This window comes from Anser brachyrhynchus (assembly GCF_964034855.1).
Source record: "Anser brachyrhynchus genome assembly, chromosome: 14".
Taxonomy (NCBI): domain Eukaryota; kingdom Metazoa; phylum Chordata; class Aves; order Anseriformes; family Anatidae; genus Anser; species Anser brachyrhynchus.
Window position 1 is genome coordinate 5,672,385 of NC_137709.1, and position 22,197 is coordinate 5,694,581.

General features: G+C 47.0%; 2 protein-coding genes across 19 annotated transcripts; one reads left to right on the top strand and one right to left on the bottom strand.

Annotated features, from left to right (window-relative positions):
- Positions 1 to 797: 797 nt before the first annotated feature.
- On the bottom strand, positions 798 to 17,292 carry HNRNPH1 (heterogeneous nuclear ribonucleoprotein H1). Of its 18 annotated transcripts, none has more exons than XM_080555704.1 (15): positions 16,943 to 17,224; positions 9,553 to 9,612; positions 8,865 to 8,959; positions 8,505 to 8,642; positions 7,595 to 7,750; positions 7,259 to 7,402; positions 5,621 to 5,759; positions 4,435 to 4,613; positions 4,145 to 4,216; positions 3,932 to 4,065; positions 3,627 to 3,762; positions 3,394 to 3,477; positions 3,217 to 3,267; positions 2,074 to 2,166; positions 798 to 1,577 (listed from the first exon to the last, which is right to left on the bottom strand). In XM_080555704.1, the coding sequence occupies exons 3-15, from the start codon at positions 8,866 to 8,868 to the stop codon at positions 1,453 to 1,455; spliced, it is 1,455 nt and encodes a 484-aa protein (XP_080411830.1). In that variant the 5' UTR covers positions 8,869 to 8,959; positions 9,553 to 9,612; positions 16,943 to 17,224; the 3' UTR covers positions 798 to 1,452. The 18 variants fall into 18 exon arrangements, with proteins under 18 accessions (XP_080411830.1, XP_080411828.1, XP_080411838.1 ...); XM_080555702.1 differs by having other exon boundaries at positions 3,932 to 4,071; XM_080555712.1 differs by lacking the exon at positions 8,865 to 8,959 and having other exon boundaries at positions 3,932 to 4,044; positions 16,943 to 17,231.
- On the top strand, positions 9,619 to 16,241 carry LOC308177864 (deoxycytidine kinase 2). The gene is made up of 7 exons (XM_080555721.1): positions 9,619 to 10,569; positions 11,423 to 11,538; positions 11,928 to 12,121; positions 12,203 to 12,350; positions 12,974 to 13,089; positions 14,521 to 14,620; positions 15,960 to 16,241. Exons 1-7 carry the CDS (start codon positions 10,209 to 10,211, stop codon positions 15,981 to 15,983), a joined length of 1,059 nt encoding a protein of 352 aa, XP_080411847.1. The 5' UTR covers positions 9,619 to 10,208; the 3' UTR covers positions 15,984 to 16,241.
- Positions 17,293 to 22,197: the final 4,905 nt, after the last annotated feature.

The following is a 22,197-nucleotide window of genomic DNA, read 5'->3' on the forward strand; positions in this document are numbered from 1 at the left end:
GCTGTGGGCAAAGGCTTTAAAATATGGAGACTGAAACACCTCTAGAATAACCAGCTCCAGCATGCTTAAACATAGCATTCCCTTGGGACAGGCTGCATAGAGCCAACACTGAGGAAGTAACTGCTGCTCTTCCAAGAGAGGAAGAAGTGAGCCCAGCATGTTGAGAACATATACCTGGGGCTGCTGTTCAGATTGTGTGCCTTCAGGAGCAAGGATGGTGCTGCCCTCTCTCACAATTCCATTAGTTACAGACATCTGGAATAGCTACCATGACATGTCAGGGGAAGTTCCAGTGCTCACAGCTAGTAGTAGTCTTACACTGCTTATAAACCACATCTTTAAGCACAGTGTTTAACAAATTGAATTTATTGAAACATGGCTGCACTAAGCTTTAGCATCCATTGATCCAGCACCTTGGCTCTAAAGAACAGCATCACCTCCCAGCCACCTCCCAGCCCCCCTCTGCAGCTTTAAAACCACATCAAACAGGTAAGGTCGCATAAGCTTGGTCATGTCACAGCCTTGTGGCATCCTGAACCCCCGTGGTGGCAGTTCAGCACCCACAGCAGTAGGTGGCAGTTTTCTTTCCTAACCCCACTTTTGGCTGAGAAACAATTGTCACTTTAATATCCCACAAGGCCAGCTTTCACATGATAATTGTGGTTAGAAATAGTCACAATACTTCACAGCAGATGGATGTTAAGAGTACTGTGATCACTGACACCACAGAAGCACAGTCACGCTTCTGTATCTATCTATACCACAGAAGCTGAAGTTCAAGAAGAAATGAGTTCCAGTTTTTAAAAGGAAGATTTATTTAACAAGTTTCACTTAGCGCAATACACCTAAAAAGGAAATCACAATACAATGAAAGATTAAATCAAGGCCTCAGAATTTTATACGAACACCAAGACCAAAATCCTAAAGTAGCCGTATTGCGTCTCAACACGTTTCCCCCATTAACTTAAAAAAAAGCTTTAACGTGCCTTACAGGATATTAAAAGAAATAAACTAGAACTAACATGCCAAATGTTCACTTTGAATTTCAGACACAGCTCCTATATTGTTTCTTTACAAAAAAGCATGTTTTTTTCAACATGTATTCAAAACAGTGTTGGATGTAATATGGTATAAGAGCAACATTTAACATAATTCAAACAGCTTTAACCTAAATACGCTTACTGCTTAAATACACTCCTACAACAAAACTAACTTGAGAAACGCTCAAAATTGTTTAACAGTTATAGTCTTTGCTCAACTTGGTTATTACATCCTAGATGAATGTTCATTTCTGTATGTTCAAAAAATACTGAACCTGAAAGGTTTTAAAATAACAATCCTGATTTCACTTACAGTAAAGCATAAATCACAAGCTTGTATTGCAAAACTGTTAAACTTAGTTTTTTGTTTTTTTGTTTTTTAAAAAAGATTTGACCAAAAGTCAGCAATTGGTTACATTCCCCAGCCGCCACTCATGTTGGACATGTTCGACATTCCACCCATGCCGTTCACTCCCATGGATGCACGGTTCCCGCTGCTGTAGTAACTGCTGTTCATGGCGCCCTGACTTCCCGGGTCTAGGGTACAAAAAAGAGGAGCAGATTAGCAGCCCGTTCACACATACACGATAGATCATCCCTCTTCTCGCTGGGCCTCCTTGGAAATACTTTCTACCTTGCCCAATACTGTAAATTGTCAGTTTACAGCTCCATATCCTAAGTCAGATGTAGCATTTGTTCTATTATCCACCTGTTTCTGGAGACTACCCATCCTCCCTGCCCCACCCCTTCATTATGGTGCATTTATACCAGGTTAAGTCTCCAGCCTCCATACTGGAAATTAAGAAGTGATCAATGGCAGTCGGTATTTCCTACCCATCTCTGATTAATTTAGCAAGCTTCCCGCTCTCTCCCCCCCAGCAACAAATTCCTGCTTTATTTCCCTCTACTTCTCAGTCTCAGGTCTCGTGCCACCCCATTTGTACAGTTACCCTTCAACACACTGAGACCTTATAACATGCTAAGCCACAGCAGACTTGGCCCACCTAAAAAAACACCGAATAAATGCTCTTACCGTATCCACTCATGCTGCTTTGGCCACCATATCCGCCTCCATAACCCCCACTCAACTGCTGGTTAGCTGGGCCACCATAACTGGATTGGCTTCCTTTTAAGTTAAGGATACGAACGTTAAGTACCCGCCTCTAAGAAAGTCTTCCCACTATTGACAATTCCACCCTTTAACTGCTCTGTTCTGGAGATGCTCACTCTCTAGCCTACTTCATTTTCTTCCAAAGGTAGCAAAGCTCAAAGCTTTGAACACGTTTTTAGAAGCTTTCCTAAATCAAACAGGAACTTGCAAGAACCACAGCACGAGCTTGGGGTTCTCAAGCACAGCAGGAGGATTTACTTTTGCACTTCCTATTGCCTGACTATGGATAACGGGACTGATCTGCTGTACAATACACCCCCCAAGAGACTAAGCGTACCCAGCTTCACAGGAGACCACCTGCCCATGGCAGCACCCACCCCTTTAGGAGACATGCCCCAGGCAGAGGCCTCCTGTCCCACACTGCTCATCCAGCACAGCTGCGCTGTGCCACAGCAGGCAGGAGGCCTCCCTCCCCTTTAGCTGACTAACCACAGCTCTTCACCTATTACTTTACTCCCACAGAACCTTTCTGTAGTTAAAAACAATCAGCATTACTTTAATCATTTTGTAATCAACATACCACAATAGCAGCAGGATGTCCACACACATACCACACCTCCCGCCTCCCCTCCCACCCTCAAAAGAAACCCCAAAACACCAACCACCACCTTAAGGTCTAAGAAACCAGGAAGTAAGGTATCAGGAAGGGTATCTGCTTTAGTCAAGCCACTTAGGATTTGTGCTGCCAATGCACATTTTAGACTCTGAAACAGTTCTGGAGTTCACTAGAGCAATTCACTTTTCCCGAATTTGAAAAAGGTTTTCCTGCACCAAGACCAAGCTTGAATGGCAGATCACGCTCAACAGATACACCTTCCATCACCTAACTGTATTTGTGTCTCATAAAAAAACAAACGGGGAGGGAAGATGGAATAAATAGGACAGGTATTTCCCATTACACCGCACTCCCAGGAGCCACTCATCCCATCACGCACACTCACATTCAGCACCACAGTTTATTCAACCTATTAATAGTTCAAATGTATTCCCAAAAGGTTTATATACCTGGCAATGTGCTAGTGTTCCAATCTTGAACTACCCCTTCCGATTCCTTGACTGTGTGATTAAGACAGAATGTTGAATTTCAGTTTTTATGCCAGGCATAGAATAAGCAGGAGCTGTACAAAATTAGCCAGCTTCGTTAAACATGAAGTGCTTTTTAAGAAGTGCAGTTACACATACCCATTGCTCCCATCATTTGACTGCCATAGGCACCACCACTTCCTCCTGCTGTAGAATTCAAGAAGAGTTCTACGTATCTGTGTTCTAGAAGAAAAAATAGTTTGCATGAGAGCATTTCACACCAAACTCACTGCGAGGCTGCAACAGAACGCCTGGCATTCCACCTGCAGCAGACAGCGCACTGCAGTCCTGCGCCTTCCCCAGAGCCACGCACTCCCAACAGCCGTACTTACGCATATTTGCTTTGTCTTTGGACATTGCGGCCACTGCGTCCTCATGAGTAGCGAATTCAACGTCTGCCTCTCCAGTCACTCTGCCATCTGGTCCAATTTCAATGTGTACTCTTACAGGGTTCAGAGGTGAGAAGAACTACATACAAAATATGCAGAGATTAAAACGCACCAATATAGCGCAATTCGGTTCTACAGCAAGCTGTTCTCTCAAAAGGAACACTTGCTAACAGCAGCACAGTTAACGCTTCCAGTAACGATCACAGCATCTTAAGCTAAGCTAAGAGAACAGCAGATCTGGAACTCACGTTGTAGATGTCGTTCTCCGTCGCTCTGTAAGGCAGACCTCTCATGTGGACACAGTGGCCAGTCGTGCTCTGGAAGGTGGACGTCCCGTCGCCGTATCTGTGGTCCGACATTCCTGCAGAGAAGAGAGTCCATTCTAGGTCTTTCAGATGTATTTAAGTTTCTGTTCTATATGTATTGAAAGTTAGTTACTATTCCTATTAGAGATCCCTTACCTCTTCCAAATCTATCAGAACCAAAACCATAGCCATCGTTATACCCATTGTAGTCATCGTAACCTCCATAACCTATGGATAGATCGGACAACATGTTTATTTTAACTGCAGAAAGATCCACACGTACATATAAACACACGGCACAGAACAGGTCAGGAAGTTCCGTTTCTTACAGGAGAAATAAAGCCAAGCACATCTACCAACCAGCGGTTACAGAGCACGGAAGACCATCACCCCAAGTGGTGCTGCTTCTCAGCTGAGCAGCTCCCTCTTGGGCTTCATATACTTACCTCCTCCGTAAGCTCCACGCCTCATTCTTTCCAAGCCACTTCCTCTACCAAGACTGTTATATCCCCGCGTCAGACCAGGTCTGTCGTAAGGACCTGGTCTCTGCATTGCCATCAGCTTGCGTGGAGGGTCATAGTGAGTGCGCACCTCTGCTCGGCTACTCTTGAAGATCTCAATGTACCTGAAATTTGTTTCCACAGGAAGTAGTCAGTCGTAAATTCCTTCCACAACAGACCTCACAATTTTACATTTTTACAAGACATTTAGTCATAGCCTTGAAACTGGCGGCAGATTTTAAGCCAGATTTCTTTACATTATGTAGGCAATGACATACTACTAAAACCACTACTTTACTTTCAAATTAGTGTCTTTTCAAGAAATTACGATTACTGAAGGGTTTAAATGCTCCTCATACATCACAGTAGCCCAACCTTAAGGGTGGGGGAGCAAGACTGATTCCCCACCCCCCTCCCCCAAATTTAAGGTGTTAGTCAAAAATGTAGGAGGGACCAACGTCCACTCAACTCAGCACTGTTTTGCTCATGTGGCAATATAAACAGAGGGTTAAAAACCCAGCCTCCACCAAGATTTTAACCCATCAGGATGCTACAAAAAGCTCTGCATGTGCTAATGAACCCAGCCTATGCTTCAGTGATTCAGCGTAGGCAAGAAGTGCATGCTTCAATGAAAAATAGTCACAAGTAAAATAGAATAAAAACCCTTTGTGACAATTTCTTGAAAGCTATGCTTATTACATTGAAGATTAATAAATACAGTAAGAAAATTTGTTACATTTCAACTTATAAAACAAGTTTAGAAATTATCACATTTTCTTATGGTAATAAGAGTACTGTGCATGTCTTTAGAGCTAAAGGCATAATTGGTGCTATTTGAGAAGTTAAAGCCATAGTCTCTCAACTTTGTTGCTTTCAAGCTATCAGTTTTACATTCCTCCAGTATTACCGTGTTTTCAAAGCATGGTTAAGCTTAGCCCAGTTTTATCCTTGGTTTTGGACCAATTTAGACAGCCTGTGCCGTATGTACAGTAGTAATACCTTGAACTTGTGACCACGTTTGAGACCGATATCCCAATAGAAATAGCATTTTTAACACTTTCAGAAGAGAGAATATGGATTTAATTGTTTACCATAAGAAAAGTGACATATCCAACCAACCATCCATCCCCACCTGTGCCCTATTCTTTCCTTGTGTTTCTTTAGAGCCTTTTCAGCTATTTCCTGTGAAGCAAACTGCACGAAGGCCTCCCCCGTACTCCTCCCCTGGAAGTCCACCGGCAATGTTATCCCATTTGGCACGATTTCCAACCCTTCAACCCAAGGACAAATAACCCCAGTAGGGGGCAATATTAACATCACAAGCCCAGTCATGAGTTTTTCTTATAGCTTTAAATACACCAGAATTTTAATATTTGTAAGCGAATGGTATGCTGATTCTAGAACACTAGAAGAAAAAGCATGTCAACAAAAGAAATCCATGATCGCATACCATTCAGATTATGTTCTTAACCCACCCTGCAGAGCACAGCCAAGTTCTGAGTGTCAAGTACAACTCCTCAGATAGGGCATCTAATGCAGGGTGCATTAAGAAGTTTACAGCTATTTAAAACCTCTTCAATTCTGTGAAAGTATTTAAGACGAACTTTTAAATGTAACAGATTCAAACACAGCAAGTTAAACAACTTCACATTTAACAAGTATTTTTTACTAGAAGTCAGGTTAAATAGTCTTATGCAAATATTAAGTTCCAGTATTATTTTTATCCTTAAATAAAAATAATGAATTTCAAAAAGTATTAGCTTATGAACAGAAGAGGTACATTTTGTATATTAAGCACAGTAACAGCATTTAAAAGTTTATACCACTTAGCCATATAAAAAAACAACTTAAAACGCACACGCTTTGGAATTGCTCTTGTTCACATTATTACTGATTCAGAATACACAAAAAACTTCTGAATTTGTAAGGCTAGCAATATTTCTAAAAATTTAAGAAAAACAATAAGCTCAATCATATCTAAAAGGCTTGTTAAGGCAAAACATTCTAGCCAGTTTTAACAGTTCGATAGTTACTACCTCAAAAACACTGACATGTTCAATCCTAGGTAATTGAACAGATTTTATCCTTAGCATTTATAATAGCATTCCAACTGGTAAAAATGAACATACAACAGCTGCAAGAAAGTGAGAATTAAGGGTCAACACAAGACATTATCTCTTCCATCCATAAAGACTAAGCTATACTACATCAAGGGGTTTTTTTCCCCTGGGAAGTGGGGAGGGGGGAAAATCCATACTTGGGTGGAGTTCAGCAAGATGTTTTTTCCCCCTGGGGTATTACTCCCTACTAAATGTTTAAATATAAATATAAATAAAGAAATCATAGGCACGATATATTGTCTTCCTCATCCTGCTCATTACACTGGGCCCAGCACTAATGGCATTCTATATCCTTCACATAGGATGAAATTAGCAGCGTGAACTAGCTAAGACTGGGTAGAAAGATCCTCCTACTTGGTCACTTATTAGAAAACAAAAGTTTTCTGCTTACTTACATTTAACCTTACTTGCAACAGTATGCCGCACTAAAGTATAAATTAGGACAGCTTTTGGAGACTTCCTCATTTATTTAGTAAGAGAATACTTAATAAATTCATCTCTTGAGCCCATATAACTAATGGAGAAATACTTATTTACTTTTATTACACATCATTGTACTGTTAAAATACTACCGGGCGGTGTGGTTTTGGGGGGTTTGTTTTTTAAGTATAGACCAATAGCGCTACAGCTAGTACTTTTACCCCACATACCTGAAAAAAACTGTACAATTTCTTCTTTACTACAGCCAAATGGGAGTCCTCTAAGACGTACAAAACCATCATTAGCCGTATCAGGGCTGTTGGGACCAGTATGCTTCAGAACCCAATCCATTTCAACGTTGTTTGACTTGAAAACTGTAAAAGGCACTTAGAATTAATGCATTCTGGAACGCTCAACAGTTTTAAAAGTCATTTGCCTTGAAACTAGTCAATTTATGATACGCAAGTCCATTTGTCCTTTCACATGCATTTTAAAGACAAAACAACAGTTAACAAAAAACCCATCAAGTACAAATACATCTAGTCAGTTACTAGACCAAATCAAACCTTCAACATATCTGTGTCCCATTGTTTCTCTGTCCTTTTTCAGTGCCAGTTTCACATCCTCTTCTGATTCAAGCTCAGCAAATGCTTCTCCACTTGGTCTGCCCTCCCTTGTGTAGATGAAACGGATACCTAAAGCCCCGTTCAGAATTTTGCAGTCTGAAAAAAAAAAGAAACAGGAATTGATTTAATTTTTAGAGGAACATGATGGCTTTAAAAGTTTCAGATAACCTAAAAGGAAAAAAATTACTTCTACAAGACAAAGATAGCGTACTTGTTACAAGTTTATTGGTCCTTGTCTGGAAGATAAAGGCCTGGCTAAAATGAACTTATCCTTCTCTTCAAGTCTGTTATTAGGAAAACATTAGGGATAAATAAAAATCAGCTATTTTTAAAGCTTTACTGCCTCAAGTCAAGTTAAGTGTTCTTCTTTTGATCATAGGTGACTTAAGACTTTCTGATCAGGATGAAGCACGACAAATAGTAAAAATCAAGTGCAGGCATAATGAACTAAATCAGGACCAAATCCCTTTTACCAAATTCCTGAAATAGCAAACCTATTACAGCAGCATCAAGAATTAAATTGATTTAATTAAGCCTGAAACAAGAGTTTTGAAATTTTCCTTCAAATGAAGGCTTCGTTCTTCTACCTGCTCAAGAACAGAAGGCAGTTGTGGCTGTTCCAGCAACACGCAGCTGCAGCTACTTGTGTCCTGTCCCAACTAACTGAAGCATGGCTGTCCGCACTGCATTCTAGCTAGGGCACTTGTTTCTTTACAAACTTCACTGGATACTGGAATTACACCAAAACTTCTGTTACTACTCATTGCAATATTCCTGCTGCTACCGCTTCCCCTGAAAGAACCGCAAGGAGCCCCTGTCCCCAGCCCCCCACTCCCTCGGTTCCACTTACCAGAGAAAAACCTCTGCACCTCCTCAGTGGAGCAGGACCAGGGCAGCCCCCTCACTTTCACCACGTATCCCTCACTGCTCTCCGTGTTCAGCATCACATTGGAGGTCAGGTTGGGCTCCGCCTCGGTTTCTGTGGTAGCTGGAGAAAACCACAGCAGGCTCCTTGAGACGATGCTGCGGGGCACGGCTGCCGCCCACACCCCCTCCGAGCGCCCGGCGGCCCCCCGGCCCCAGGCCCGCCCGCCCCCGAGCCTCCTCTACCTCGGACCGCTGCCCGCCTCACACACACGGAGCCGCTCCCGCCCGGCGCACGCCTGGCCCACCCGCCCGGCCCGCGCCCAGCCCCCGTCCCCGCACGCACACATGGTGGGGCTCCGCGCTGGTTCTAGGGCTCCGAGCCTGATCCGCTGTCCGGAGAGCGCCTAGTCCCGGTCAGGCGGCAGCAAGCGGGCGAGCCTGTGGCGAGAGCGCGCTAGGAAATGGCGGCGGGTGCTCCCGCTTCCGCTAGGCCGGCCCTTCCGTCGCACAAAGCGCCCCGGCCCGGCCCCACGCGCCGCCCGACAGCCCCCGGCGGGGCGGCGCCGCGCTCCTGCCCGGCTCGGGGCCCCGGGGGGCGGCGGCGGAGCGGGGGCTGCGGGCCCCGCCGCGTGCCTGGGGACTGGGGCGCGGAGCGCATGCGCGCCGCCGCCCGGAGGGCCTCTGCCCCCCTCCCCGCGGGCCCCTCCTGCGCATGCTCAGTAGCGCCACCGCGCCGGGCCGCGCACCCCTACGCACACCTTCCCCGCGCCGCTCCCGCCAGGTTGCGCATGCGTCCTCGCTAGGCTACGCTTCCCCCCCCCCTCCACCCGCCCGCCCGCCCCCCCTCCGTCCCCGGTGGGTTGTGCGCATGCGTCGCCTGCCTCCTGCGCTGAACAAAGCCGAGGCGCTGCCTCCCGCGCCGAGCCGCCGCGCATGCGCCTCAGAGCGGCGCGGGCCGCGCGGCGCTTCCCGCCCCCCGCAGCAACGGGCACGTCTGGCTGCACGAGAGGCGTGCGGGAACCAGCACTTACCAGCTTCAAATGCTGACGCTACCCCGCGTGAAACAATCTGCTCGCTTCGGTCACTGAAGCCTGGTGTGTTTGTAGGAGATGGGGGAAAGAAGAGACACGGGTCACAATTATCATAACGAAAAGGAAACTAGAACTCCCTCCCATCTCCTCCAAACACACCGGACCGAGCTCGGTCTCGCCCTGAACCTCCCTGGCACGGAGACGAGCAGTTACCGGGTGTAACCAGCGGCACAGCCTCTGGCAGCAGCACCCAGATGTGTTAGCCAAGCTTCCTCAGCCCCTTTCCTTACACCACCAGGACCAAGCAGTTCACGCCTCAACCAGTGCCCCCAGAGGTAACAGAGCACCCATGCCAGGAGTTAAAGTGGACTCTGAAGCCCCGGGCATGCCAACACTGCTGCTGGAATTGGAGCTGCGAGGCAGGGCTGCTCCCAAGGGCACCCACATATATTTCATTCATGCATGCTTCCTTTCCAGTCAATAACAAAATTAACATACAGCTTTAGGTTGAGATGTTTCACTGACTACAAATCTGCATTGCCTCGTATTTCTGTAACTATGTAAAACATTTATCGGATCACAATTCAGACTACAAAAAGCAGGAGACTTTTTGGGAAAAAAATTGCTCCGGAGTTGAGGTCTGGAACACAAGCAACATGGGGGAACTCACTGAAGTTGATGCAAATCAGACCAGCAAGTCAAGCAGCAACTTCCTGAAGGAAGCCACTCTTAAAATTTCCCTCGCACAACACCCGTTTCAAAAAAGCCCTGCAGCAGAGGCTGGGCGGAGGCAGGAGCAGGGGGGAGCAGGCAGAGGCTGCGCGGGAGGCAGCAGGAGGCAGCCCTCCCCTCCCGCCCACCGCTTGGCGGGAGACTTAAAGCAGGCAGGAGCAGCCAGCTGCCCTCAGCGCCCCACCATGTCCACCCCTGCCAAGCGGCGCTGCTGCGGCCCCAGCGGCTCCCTCGACTCCAGCTTCCAGAAGCGCCTCAAGAAGATTTCCATCGAGGGGAACATCGGTGAGCGCGGCGGCGGAGGGGGGCGGGATGCGGGGCTCCGGCCTCAGGACAGGGGAGCCCTGAGGGGATGATTTGAAGGGGGGGAAGGGGAAATCCTCCTCCAGCCCCACTGACCCCGCGGGATGGCGGCTGTATCCCGACAAAGGCACCAGCCCCAACGGGTGGCCACCCGCTGCCACCTGGCCATGCCCCCGCTCCCCTCAGGACACTCAAGAACTGGCGCCGTGGCAGGACCCCACCGTCCCCAGCAGCCTCCCTGACCAAGGACAGGCCGGTGGCCATTACAGCGGGGACACGGAGTCCCCGCAGACGGCCAACCGCCGGGGACTGGGCACCGGGCATGGAGCCAGCCCGCCTCCTCCCCACCCCCCCCCGGCGGAGCTGCAGCTGCTGCCGGGACCGGCCGCGCGCTCCCGCTCGCCTCAGAACCCCCCGCGTGCACGCGCCCGTCCCGCCCGCGGCTCCACGGGGAACGCGCGCCGCGCATGCGCGCCGCCTCCCCGCTCTCCCTCGGCCCGCCAACAATGCGGCGCCAGCCCCGCCCCGCGGGCAGCCTGCTCCTAAAATGGCGGCTCCACAGGCCCTGTCACGGCCCCGCCACCGCCTCCTCCTCGCCCGGCCCCGCCACGGCCGCCTGGCGCCGCAGATTAGCGCCGTTTTCTCGGAAATCCGCTCGATTTCGCTGCGTCTGATCCTGCTCCGAGCGGCTTCCAAGCTGCAAGCACGCAGCTCGGCACCTCCACGCTGCCAAAAGGCAGCCCGCAGCCTCTTACACCTCCCAACTGCCGCTGAGGGTCAGTCAGCAAGACCACTCTCATCCACACCCTGAGTAAACTTCACAAATCTTTTGCAGCTGCAGGGAAGTCTACGTTTGTCAGGCTACTCGAGAAACACAGCGATGAGTGGGAGATAATCCCTGAACCTATTGCCAAGTGGTGCAACATTCAGACAGCTGAAGATGAGTATGAGGTAGGTGCACCGCACTTGGGAAGCATGAGATGGGCACATAAACTGAAGTGACTGGCCAAGGAACACGTCAAGATTCACCTAATTAGACACTCAAACTGCCACAGCCACTTGCAAGATACTATTCAATGCATCTGCCAAGTAGTCATCCCCCACTCCACAGGAATCAGTCTCAAAGCCAGTGGTAGACCTACTTTTAAAAAAAACTGTCAAAGACAGCTTTTCAGTTTAGAAAAATCTTGTTTCTGTGCCTAAGTCACTTCCTTTTTAGGAAGGATCACATACCAGAATTATGGATTAAGAAAAAGGAGTAAAAACTTGCAAATATACTGGGTATTAAGCCTTGTCCCCAAAATACACTGGTTATTAGGTCTTCTCTCTTGTACCCCTAGGAGCTTTCAACATCTCAGAAGAATGGAGGAAATCTACTTCAAATGCTGTATGATAAGCCCACAAGATGGGCTTACACTTTTCAGACTTATGCTTGCTTGAGCCGAGTAAGGGCACAATTAAAACCCATCTCAGCCAAATTATACGAAGCAGAACATCCAGTGCAATTTTTTGAGAGATCTGTGTACAGTGACAGGTAATTACTCTCACAATGCAACCAGTTTAAGGAGTTCAATTTTGTCATTCCTAGCATGACACTTCATGCCTTTCCTTGCAGATACGTGTTCGCTTCCAACCTGTTTGAATCTGGAAACATCAATGAAACAGAGTGGACTATCTATCAGGACTGGCACACTTGGCTTTTGAATCAGTATGAACCTGATATAGAACTGGATGGCATCATCTACCTCAGAACCACACCTCAGGTATACCCAAGTATATCCATGACATACTGCAATGACTAACACTACACTAGCATTTTGTTCTCCAGAAGTTACAGGAAGCCTACAGTAACTTCACATTGGATTCAGATCAAACTGAACACCCTCCTTTCTGAGCTGCTGTTCTGATGCCAGCAAACGCTGTAGTTAACTAATATCTACCACTCAGTAAGCTTCTGCATAAGTAAGATTTTAGCAAGACTCAGTAAGACTCCCTGCATAAAGTTTCACTTCCAAACCACAGTATATGGGAAGGAAAATCTTTTAGTAAGAACTGACTTTTTTCTTAGCCAAGGATTAGAGTGCTCCCTGTCTAATGCTTTTGACACTTCAATAGTTTCATCATAAGGACTGTCAGTTCTCTGCTTAATACTGGCATACTAAACATCCTCATACTCAGGTATCCAAACCAGGTCACCCAGCAAAAAAAAATGCTCTCTAGTTAAGGAATAACCTGTAGATACCCTCATGAATAATTGAGTATGTACTATTTGCCATCTTATTTTTTCATCTGTTAAGAGTTAATTCTGATTTAAGGACCACTTGATCAATTTAGTTCATTTAGCCTTTTAACATGTTATTAATGTCCAGGCTTGCATTTTTTTCAGAAATGCATGGAAAGGCTGCAGACAAGGGGAAGAGAAGAGGAACAAGGAATTGAGCTTGAGTATTTGGAAAACCTCCACTATAAACATGAAACATGGCTTTATGAAAGAACTCTGAGGTATGAACCCATTTTCCCTATACCACCAGAATAGCTTTGATCTGTTACCATAAAAGCAGCAGAACGCTGAAATCAAAAACTAGTGACTTATTCAAGTTTCAGCTTACAGGCTAGGCTCTTTTCTACCTCATGCTAAAGTTGATTAGGGGTAAAACAGATTTAAGTTTAGACTTACTCAGTAAGGAAGGAAGGACTTGCATTAAGCACTACCTTCAAGTAAAAAGCTACGGAGATTTAACTTTTCTCCAGAAAGGATTTCAATTTGGTAACAGAGTACACAGGAATATTGCAGAGTTGAGACTGGATTCAGTGGGCAACCACTTAAGTTACCTACTAAGCAGTTTGCAGTTCCAGTGTAAGGGAAGGCAGTGTCCCAGCTACCTTTAAACAAGGGTGATTTTGTTTCAACAATTATCAGAAAGGCTTCTGGTAGTTAGTATTATACACAAAACCCCCAGTCCATGACTAAGATCTCTGCGTACCTCCCTCCTCACTTTCCTGTTGACTCATTAGCTTTCCTCACGTAAGGATCTTCTGGATGTGAATGCAAACTTCGTATTCTCCCCTACAACAGCCTGAAATACTTTACTGAATGGAAAGCAGTAGGTTAAACATTTATTACTGACTGCTCCACTTGACATTAGCATATACAACAAAAGAACATCATTGAAGTGTTCAGGACATTCTTGGTAGGCAAGCATGTCTTTTCAGCTGAAATAAAAAACTCCTTCCAGCTGGAGTACTAACAGATTCAAAACAATTCTAGGAAAAGTATGTTAGATTGAACATCAGTCACATCTGCTTTCCTAAGTATAAATTTCATGTAGGATGACCTGAATGCTCAGGAGACAAATGCACTGCAGTATTGTGGCATTCTGGGAACATTTACATTGTTTACTCATTCCAAACTCATGAGCAAACATTTCCTGTATTTTTAATAGGAACACTTGGGTTTGCAAAATAACATGTCCGAATGCTGTTCAGCACACTTACTGGACTTCAGAAATGCTTTTCAGACGTAGGAAGAGGAAATATGCAGTGGTTTAGGAGAACTAGAAATGAAAGCACCTAGTTGCACGGTTACTGCTCTCTTCTGCACCTAGCCTGTGGCCAAAATAGTCTTATCTTGCAGCCATTTTAAATACCTTTCTTGTAACCTGTTAAAAGATGCCATCCCCATCAAAGGGTGCTATAGAACTTCATCTTAGTACATGGATTAGCAGCTAACTACAATGGGTATGGGGGGGGGACACAGGGCAAGAGGCATTTTCCAGGAAATACTGGTTAAAGTAGGATAAGTCATCAACATCCCAGGTGCATGGGATAATGAGCAGTGCTGCACCCCTAAGATGTCTCAGAAAGCGATTAGATCATGCTAGTAAAAATAGCGTTAAGTACTGTGCGTAAAACAATTTTGCTCTCTCATAACAGAGTTGACTTTGAGAACCTTAAAGAAATCCCCATTCTTGTTTTGGATGTTAATGAAGATTTTAAGAATGATAAGATTAAACAGGAGTACCTAATTGATGAGGTAAGTAAAAATGTTTCCTTGCATTTTCTTCTGCAGTAACAGCTCTAATTTACCAAATCTAAGCTCTTAAAATTCAACTACCAAACTGCAAATTTAGGAGTCGTGCAGTAGTAGTTTCGGGCTAGCAGTCAGTCTCTATCACATGGGTATAGGAGAGGCTTTTTTCTTTCCTCCACAAAACCATTTAATCCCACAACATTAACCTCAAGGTTGAAGCAGTTCACAGTAAAAACAGGTATTTTTCAAGAGGGGCAGTTGTGAGGGGAAAAACAGTGCACAGTAGCTGCACTGGAGTCAGACTGCTCTCTGCCAAGTCTGCACTGCCATGCGACTCATTAAATAGTTTACACAATAATACTGTCCGATTCATGTCAGCCATGTTGTCTTTAGAAAAATCCTAGTCAGCTTAGAGCTACTTATGCTCCTTCGCATTCTAAGGATCTAGGCTCTTCCTGGACACCTGACAAACACCGAGATCATACGTAGTTCTAAATGCATGAAGTGAAACTGGTAAGTAGGGAAGGACGGCCATTAGAGGAAACAGTGATAGGTCATGAGACAAAATGGTGTTTGCCGATTCTGTGGGAAGCCAAAACTTGGGGTGGTAAATTCCCCAAATAAATCCTTCTGTTGTGTGCCCACTCCACAGCAAGAAAGTAACATGAAATACCCCATTCTTGGTCAAGAATTTGATATTAAGGAATTACTTCTACATCCAGTATCGTTCTCCCAAGTAATGTGGGTGGGGGCACGATGTTCAGTCAGAGAACTATGAGAGTATTTGCTGTGAAGTTTTATTCCTGTGGAAATGAGCAAACAGCAGCTCAGAGTTATGAGCTGCTACACACAGGTACAACCTTCCCTTTAACTTCACTTCACTGAAAGGCCACCGCTCTTGTTTCCACTAAAACCCCTTCACCCAACATATCAGAAGCCAGTTCTACTTTCAGCTTCGGGTGGGGGCTAAAGGGTACAGCACTATGCTGGAACTGTCTGGAAATTAAGCCGAAGATCTCATAGCAACTTCTTTCTAGGGAAAAGCTACTTAGTAAAGGCAAATCCATTTTCTTTAACGAAGTAGTATGCTGTAAAGCATTCCAAAAGCTACCTTTTAAGTACTCCCCATCTTGCTAATAAATTATTTAGGTTACTTAATTCTACCTAGTAACAACTATACTGAAGTGCATTTCAGATCATGAATATATACAGGCAGAACAGTACTGGAGACTGTACAGTAACAAATCCTTTGTTCCTAGGAAAGGGAAAACCCTAACAGGGTTTTTGTTTTGTTGTTTCCTTTTAAAATGCATCAAATATAATACAGGCTTTGTTTTCACAGGTCAAATCTTTCCTGACTTCGTAAAGAAGATGAGATTTGAGAGGAACATCAACTGCTCAATAAACAACAGTTAAGCCAGCGTTCTAAGACAATTTAAACTAGATGGTGAATTATCTTATATAAAAACGAGGGTTTTTTACGTATAAATCATGTATTTTTTTTGCTTGTCTGGACTGTGTGGTTTGATGGAATTTATAGTATAGTTTAAATGAACATACATGGGATGTTTTGATAATGTATTTCGAGTACATTCTCTGCTGTTTAATAAAGATTTTAAACTAACACGGGCTCATGACCGGCTTCAAGCACAGAGGAGTTAACCGGTTATCAGCGGCCGACAACCCAGTAAATATAGATAGCAGGCGCTGGGGCAGGGTTGTTTTGCAATAACTGGCATAGTTCACCATTTTAAGACGAGACTGTTATGGCGTCCAGCAGCCTTACTTTCAACTTCTGCTTTACCGAGCAGCCGCTTTCAACCCTTTTACCCTAAACAACGGGCGGCACTGCAGTCGCGAGCGTTACACCTGGAACAAACTGCAGTTTAACGGCATTTTCTTTACGGACCCCCCCCGGAACCAACGGAACCCCACCGCCCCCCCAAACAGACCCCCCCACACCCTCCCGCTTTCCCACGAACACGATCGCTGGGGGGGCACCTCCAAACCCCGATTCTCCCCCCCCAAAATCCTCAATCCACCCCTCCCCCCCGGTGGCTGCTCCCCCCTAACTCCGCCACGCGGCCGGGGGGGGGGGGTGAAAGGAAGGGGAGGGTGGACGGGGAGCGGCGCGCGCACGCCGGGCCCGCCCGCGCCCTGCCGCCCCCCGCAGGCGCCAACGCGGGGGCGCCGCGGCCCCGGATCGGGCGGGCCCCGCCGCCCCTCCCCCACCGCACGGCCGCCCCTCCCCCTCCTCCACACCGCCTGCCTTCCCCTTCCCTTCCCCTTCCTCCTCCTCTTCCTCCCCACCCCCCCCCTGCTTACCCAGCCCGGGGATCTCGCCCTCGGTCTCCTCAGTGTGACAGGGATCCATCTCGGCCGCGCCTTCCCACTAAGGGCCGGGACAAAAATAAAAAAAAAAAATACGTGAGCCGCTCTGAGACAAAAAAAAAAAAAAAATCAACGGGCGTCGAGAAGCCGCTGCGGCGGTGTGGGACCGGGGCCTGCCGCCCTGTGCCGCTCCGCTCCCGCGGGGATGAGGCGCGATGCAGCCGCCGCCGGCCTGCCCGGGCCCCAACTGCCTGCTGGCTGCTCCTGCGCACCGCCGCGCACCGCCCTTAAATAGCCGCCGGCCGCGCTGCGCAGCGTCCTGACGTCACGCGCCGCGCGAGCCTGTCCCCCCCGCCGCCCGCCAGCCAATGGCGGCGCGACAAATGAAAGCAGCCAGTCAGGGCCGGCCGCCTGCTGGGGGGGGGGACAAAATGGCGGACGGGGTGGGGGGGGGGCGGCGAAAGGAGGGGGGCAGTCCTGTAATGGCCGCCGCGGTGACGGCGGTGGGGGCTGCGGCCTCTGCGCGCTTCGTGCCCCGCCTCACGGCGCTGAGGGGGGCCCCCGCGGGCCCGCTCCGCCTCGTTGTCCGCACGAGCACAAAGATGGCGGCGGCTTTGTCCCTCACACAAACACAAAACACCTCCCGTCCCGTCCCGAGTCCTCCCTCGCTCGCTCGCTGCGGGCGGCGCCCTCACGGCGCTGGGCTCCGCCTCCCGCCGCGCCGGGGGGGAGACGGGGAGCGAGGAACCGGGGGCTGGCCGAGGGGGGGGGAGGCACGGCGCCGGGATGGCGTCGGCCTGGGCCCGGAAGGCCGGGGCCTGGTGTGAGGGAAGGCCGTGAAAAGGCCGGTTTTTGGCGAGCCCTTGCGTGGAAATGCCAACGGTGGCGATGGGGACGGCGCACGCTGAAAGTCTGCCAAGGCCGAGCTGTCCGCGCTGTGCTTTCAGAGGGGTTGTTCGGCTGTTTAGGTGTAAATGCAGGCAGGCTTATTTCTGGATCTCAAACCTGAGATCTCCACGCACTCCGACAGAGAGATACAAATTCCACACGCCCTGACAGATACAAATGGGGGCTCTCTCACATGCCCCGAGACCCCTGCAGTCCATTTGCCCTACACCTAACCAGACCAATTCTTTCTGCAAAGTATTGTCACAAAGAATGCTTGGCTAAAACAACTTTGAGCTAAATAGCTGCAAAGGAGCCAGCATGATTGAACAAATAAGCGGTGACCTTAGCACTGTGGAGGTGTGGCATCTCTTCACAACTTTGCTTTTGACTGAGTGGTTAATATAAAGTGAATCCCTTTGCTAATCCCTGTTGAATCATTTGCATTTCTGACTGAGTTAATAATTTTTGTCTTCCTTTAATGAATATTAATAACCATAGAGTGGGGTACACTTACTAAGTGTTATTCTATTGCTCTGGTCTTTTTAGTCTCCATTACTGCATTTGAATAATGAAGGAAAACTGGTTCTCTGTTGTTTACACATCATGATCCACATGACTTCATAACTTTGAAGTGAGCAGTGCTGCCTGATTTCTTGCACTCTAATTTTCAGTGATAAATAAAGCTTTGTTTGCCCAATACTTTCTCAACCTTTTATTTATTGAAGTAGAACAGCATTCTGACTTAAGTTTTCTCCTTGGAGGTCTCCTAGGAAATGGAAATTTTCCTGTGTTCGCACTGGGCAGGAGTTGTGCCGCACGCATACTCTTCCACTGTTAGAAACGTCATTTGACTTTCTTGTAACTACGTAATTGGTATTAAACACAGGCAAAATACTTGCCTGCCTTGGAAGCTGACGCATCCGACAGGATGTTGGATACAGCCACTTCTAGGAGAAGAATGCAAGTGTGAACAGCAGAACATACAGACAGGCAAGCAAAGACCTAAACAGTTATCAGAAGAGTTATAATTAGCCAATGTATATGTGGTGTTTGAAGGATGAAAACAATTACCAGTTCAAATGAAGTCATTCTTAACACCAGCAGCCCTTTTCCTGAGAGGCTATATCTGGTAAATGCTTTTGTAAGGGTAGTCCCATAGTATGTGAGCTCTTGCAAAACATTAGGTAGGGGGCCAAAATCTTGCTAGAAACATCTGATGCAGGATTTTCTTAGATTTCTTGAAGCAAGGAAACAATTATGTATGTATTTTATGAACGCAAACTTCCAGGTCTTGCTTCCACAATCTCTTCTAGGTCTCCATCATGATCTGTTTACCTAGGTGGGATTTTTTTGTTTGTTTGTTTTATGGTGCCAGCTTGACACCTGCACCTTCTCCAACTATAACAGCTAACTGTGGCACATCCGTCAGCATGTCTGCCAGCAACTCAAGCTTCAGCTTCGCGTAATTGTTTTCCACTAAGGTGGCTTTTGTTCTACTTCAGAATTTCACTGGCCTGTTCCTGCAAAGGCAGAAGGCATACCTGCAGCCCTGACTGCTGGGGAGAGGAGCTGTTCTCATTTTCCCGGTTAAGTTCCCAGAAGATAAATATAGCTGCGTACAAATCAGCAAGGGGAGGGCCATAATCCAAGCCAAGCTCAGCATGCTGGGTTTTGTAGTCCATCTGGTAGAAAATGGGCAAAGAGGTGGCCTCTTGGGTAGAAAACTAATGGAGAACAATCTGCACGAAAATCACACAGCCCCTGTGCAACATCTCCAGTGAAGTTCATGGAGAACGGAGTTTGCAACCCACACCAGGACTGTGTGAGCTCTGGTCCAACCTGCAGAGAGATGCAGAAGGCCGAGTAGACATTTTAAGTGTTAAACTAAACTGAAGGACCAAAGTAAAACTCTTTCTTGAAGCCTGCTACCTGCTCTGGACATTTCTGTTTGGTACTAGTCATAAATTGCTCTCTGTTGGCTTTCTTCAGTTGCTTTCCTGGGCAAGAGAGCGATGGAGAAACTCTACAGCTGTGGTTCATGCGGTTTATAGGCATCTAAGCACATGGAGACACACTGCATTTCTAGAAGTGATGCAGATGCTAATCTCTGACTAGGCTTTAGAGATACTATTGCAGAGCAAAAAGTAATTGCCAATAGTTCTATTATGGATCAGCATCTGACATTTCAGGGGAAAAAAGAACAGTGATGAGAGTTTAAATACCTGCTCTGAAATGATGACTGAAGTCATTATCCATCATCCTGGTACAACTGCTCTATGCTCCATACCTTTCTTTCTTAGTTTGATGTTTTCCGTTTCTTCTTCTGCTTCCATCATAAGCTTCATCCTTCACGTCTCAGCTTCAGCTGTCGGCTACAGCTCAGCTGTCTAGATGTGTTGCATGTTCCTTACGTTTGCATATAAGCATGTATAATTCAGGATCTAACGGTTAATCTGCAAACCTGATTATCTCTCAACAAATACTGCTAGCAGCTGACTTGCCTTGTCACCTGAGGTCTGAAATGGGGAATGCATGGAAGTCTCATGCTATTAAAACTTAGTAGGTTTCTCTGTATTATGTGGCCTAGTCAAGCCTTAGAATTCAATTATAATTCAATTATTAATCTTTCTGTTGCTACCTATGGCAACCTCCAGCCGTGACAAATACAAGCTAAACAATGCTATTAAATATGCATGCTGTGTGTTCTACCATATTAGATAACACATTCGTGACCTGCTAATTCTGCCAATTCACAGCTTTGCTAATCTAGCTTTTACTTTGGGCAAATTAAGAGGCTTTTTAGTTACACTTCACCTCTACTTTCTTCCTTTTCACCTTTTCTGTCCTTCCCTTGGAAACGGTGGTCGGTGGTCTACCACAGAGGTTTCCCAGTTTTCCTCATCTATTTTACTAAGAAGCCAAGCCCGTCTAAAAAACAATCTGAGAGGCTGAAGCAGATACCCACATCCCTTCTTCTCTCTGAGACCACTGCTGTACTTTTTGAATCTATCACCCTCCCCTTTATACTACCAGCTTATGCACAGCTTATGCTCAGTATCCTTTGTCACTGCAGGAATGGAAGAATTGCCTCTGCTCTGCTCCTTTTGTGATCACATCCACTCGTGGCTCAGTTGAACGTTCACGTCTGATGCTTTTCTGCTCAGGCCTGTACCACTCTACCTAAGGCAGCTGGCAGAATACTACTCGCTTTCTGCTACCTTGCTGTGAACGCCCTTACAGCAGAAGGTGTCTTCTACCAGCACACCTTAGCTACCTGCGTGTTTTGCCTGCCTCTGAGTGAGGTGGGCATGAGTCAGCTCTGATCCCAAAGCCATCTGGCCGTGCAGTGCTGCGTGAGCTAATAAGGCTGATCTCTGAGAAGGTTCCTTCTGGGCTCAGGCAGAACATTTGCAGCTCTTTGGCACTTCAGCGTTGCGCCCCGCCAGGAGGGAGGTGGGCAAGTGTCCATTTGCATCCCTTGCAACAAGCCTGGCCTGCATTTCCTCATTCCCTCCCAGAAGGAGGATGAGCTGTAAAACTGTAAATACTTTACAGTGGGGGTGACTGAGTCTAGTCTTGGGAGAGAGAGCTGCGTTATCTGTATCAGGGCAGAGAGCACGCTGCAGTTCCAGCATGCAGACAGTGCCTGAGCTCTTGTTATTCCCAGGGACACCAGGACCCACGAGGCCCCAGTACCCTGGCAGCTTCCAAAGCAGGCAGGGCTGCTGGCTGCCGTGACAGAGGAGCCATCAGAAACTCACTGCAGTTGATGAGCTCAGGCTGGACCTAGATCTAGCCACTCGTGCTCTTGAAATTGAGCCAGTTTTAGCCCAGGAGCAGTGACCACAGGAGCTCATCGTTTTCACACTTGCTGACGTGATGATCCCTGACTCCTACCCCTTGCAGGTAACCTTGCCCTAGCTGCTGGGGGTCACCCAGCTTTCTCCTGTCAAGTGGTGCAACGCCCAAGCCACGCAGCTGGTGCACAGGCCACACGTGCTGCTGGCACAGATCCTCTCCGATTCTCCCGGGAGTGCTCCGTGAGTCTTCCCAAGAGCTGACCCTACTTTCGCTCTTCTGACCTAACTTTTACTGTTAGTTTTAAACCCTGGAAATCCCTGGACACGCAGTAGGACACAGTGTCGGTGGAGGCTGAAATGGGTCGTGCTGTTCCCTACACCTCTGCAGCAAACGTTCCAAGTTTTCCTTCGGAGGGAGAGCGTTCACAAAAGGATGCGTTAAGCCCCATCTAACTTGTGTATACTATGTCTCTGTCCTCACCAGGAGAAAGATGAATTCTCAGTGCTGCCTTACAAGTGGTAATTACAGGGATGTACAAAGCTGATGAAGACAAGGCAAAT

Excerpts from the sequence above, each read along its gene's own strand:
- LOC308177864 (XM_080555721.1), top strand. The coding sequence starts at position 10,209 with ATGGGGGAACTCACTGAAGTTGATGCAAATCAGACCAGCAAGTCAAGC. Across the intron at positions 11,539-11,927 it reads CAGCTGAAGATGAGTATGAG|GAGCTTTCAACATCTCAGAA; the intron begins GTAGGTGCACCG and ends TTGTACCCCTAG. Across the intron at positions 13,090-14,520 it reads CTTTATGAAAGAACTCTGAG|AGTTGACTTTGAGAACCTTA; the intron begins GTATGAACCCAT and ends CTCTCATAACAG.
- HNRNPH1 (XM_080555701.1), bottom strand. The coding sequence starts at position 16,991 with ATGGATCCCTGTCACACTGAGGAGACCGAGGGCGAGATCCCCGGGCTG. Across the intron at positions 4,614-5,620 it reads AAGGAAAGAATAGGGCACAG|GTACATTGAGATCTTCAAGA; the intron begins GTGGGGATGGAT and ends AACAAATTTCAG. Across the intron at positions 2,167-3,216 it reads GAACACTAGCACATTGCCAG|GAAGCCAATCCAGTTATGGT; the intron begins GTATATAAACCT and ends TTAACTTAAAAG.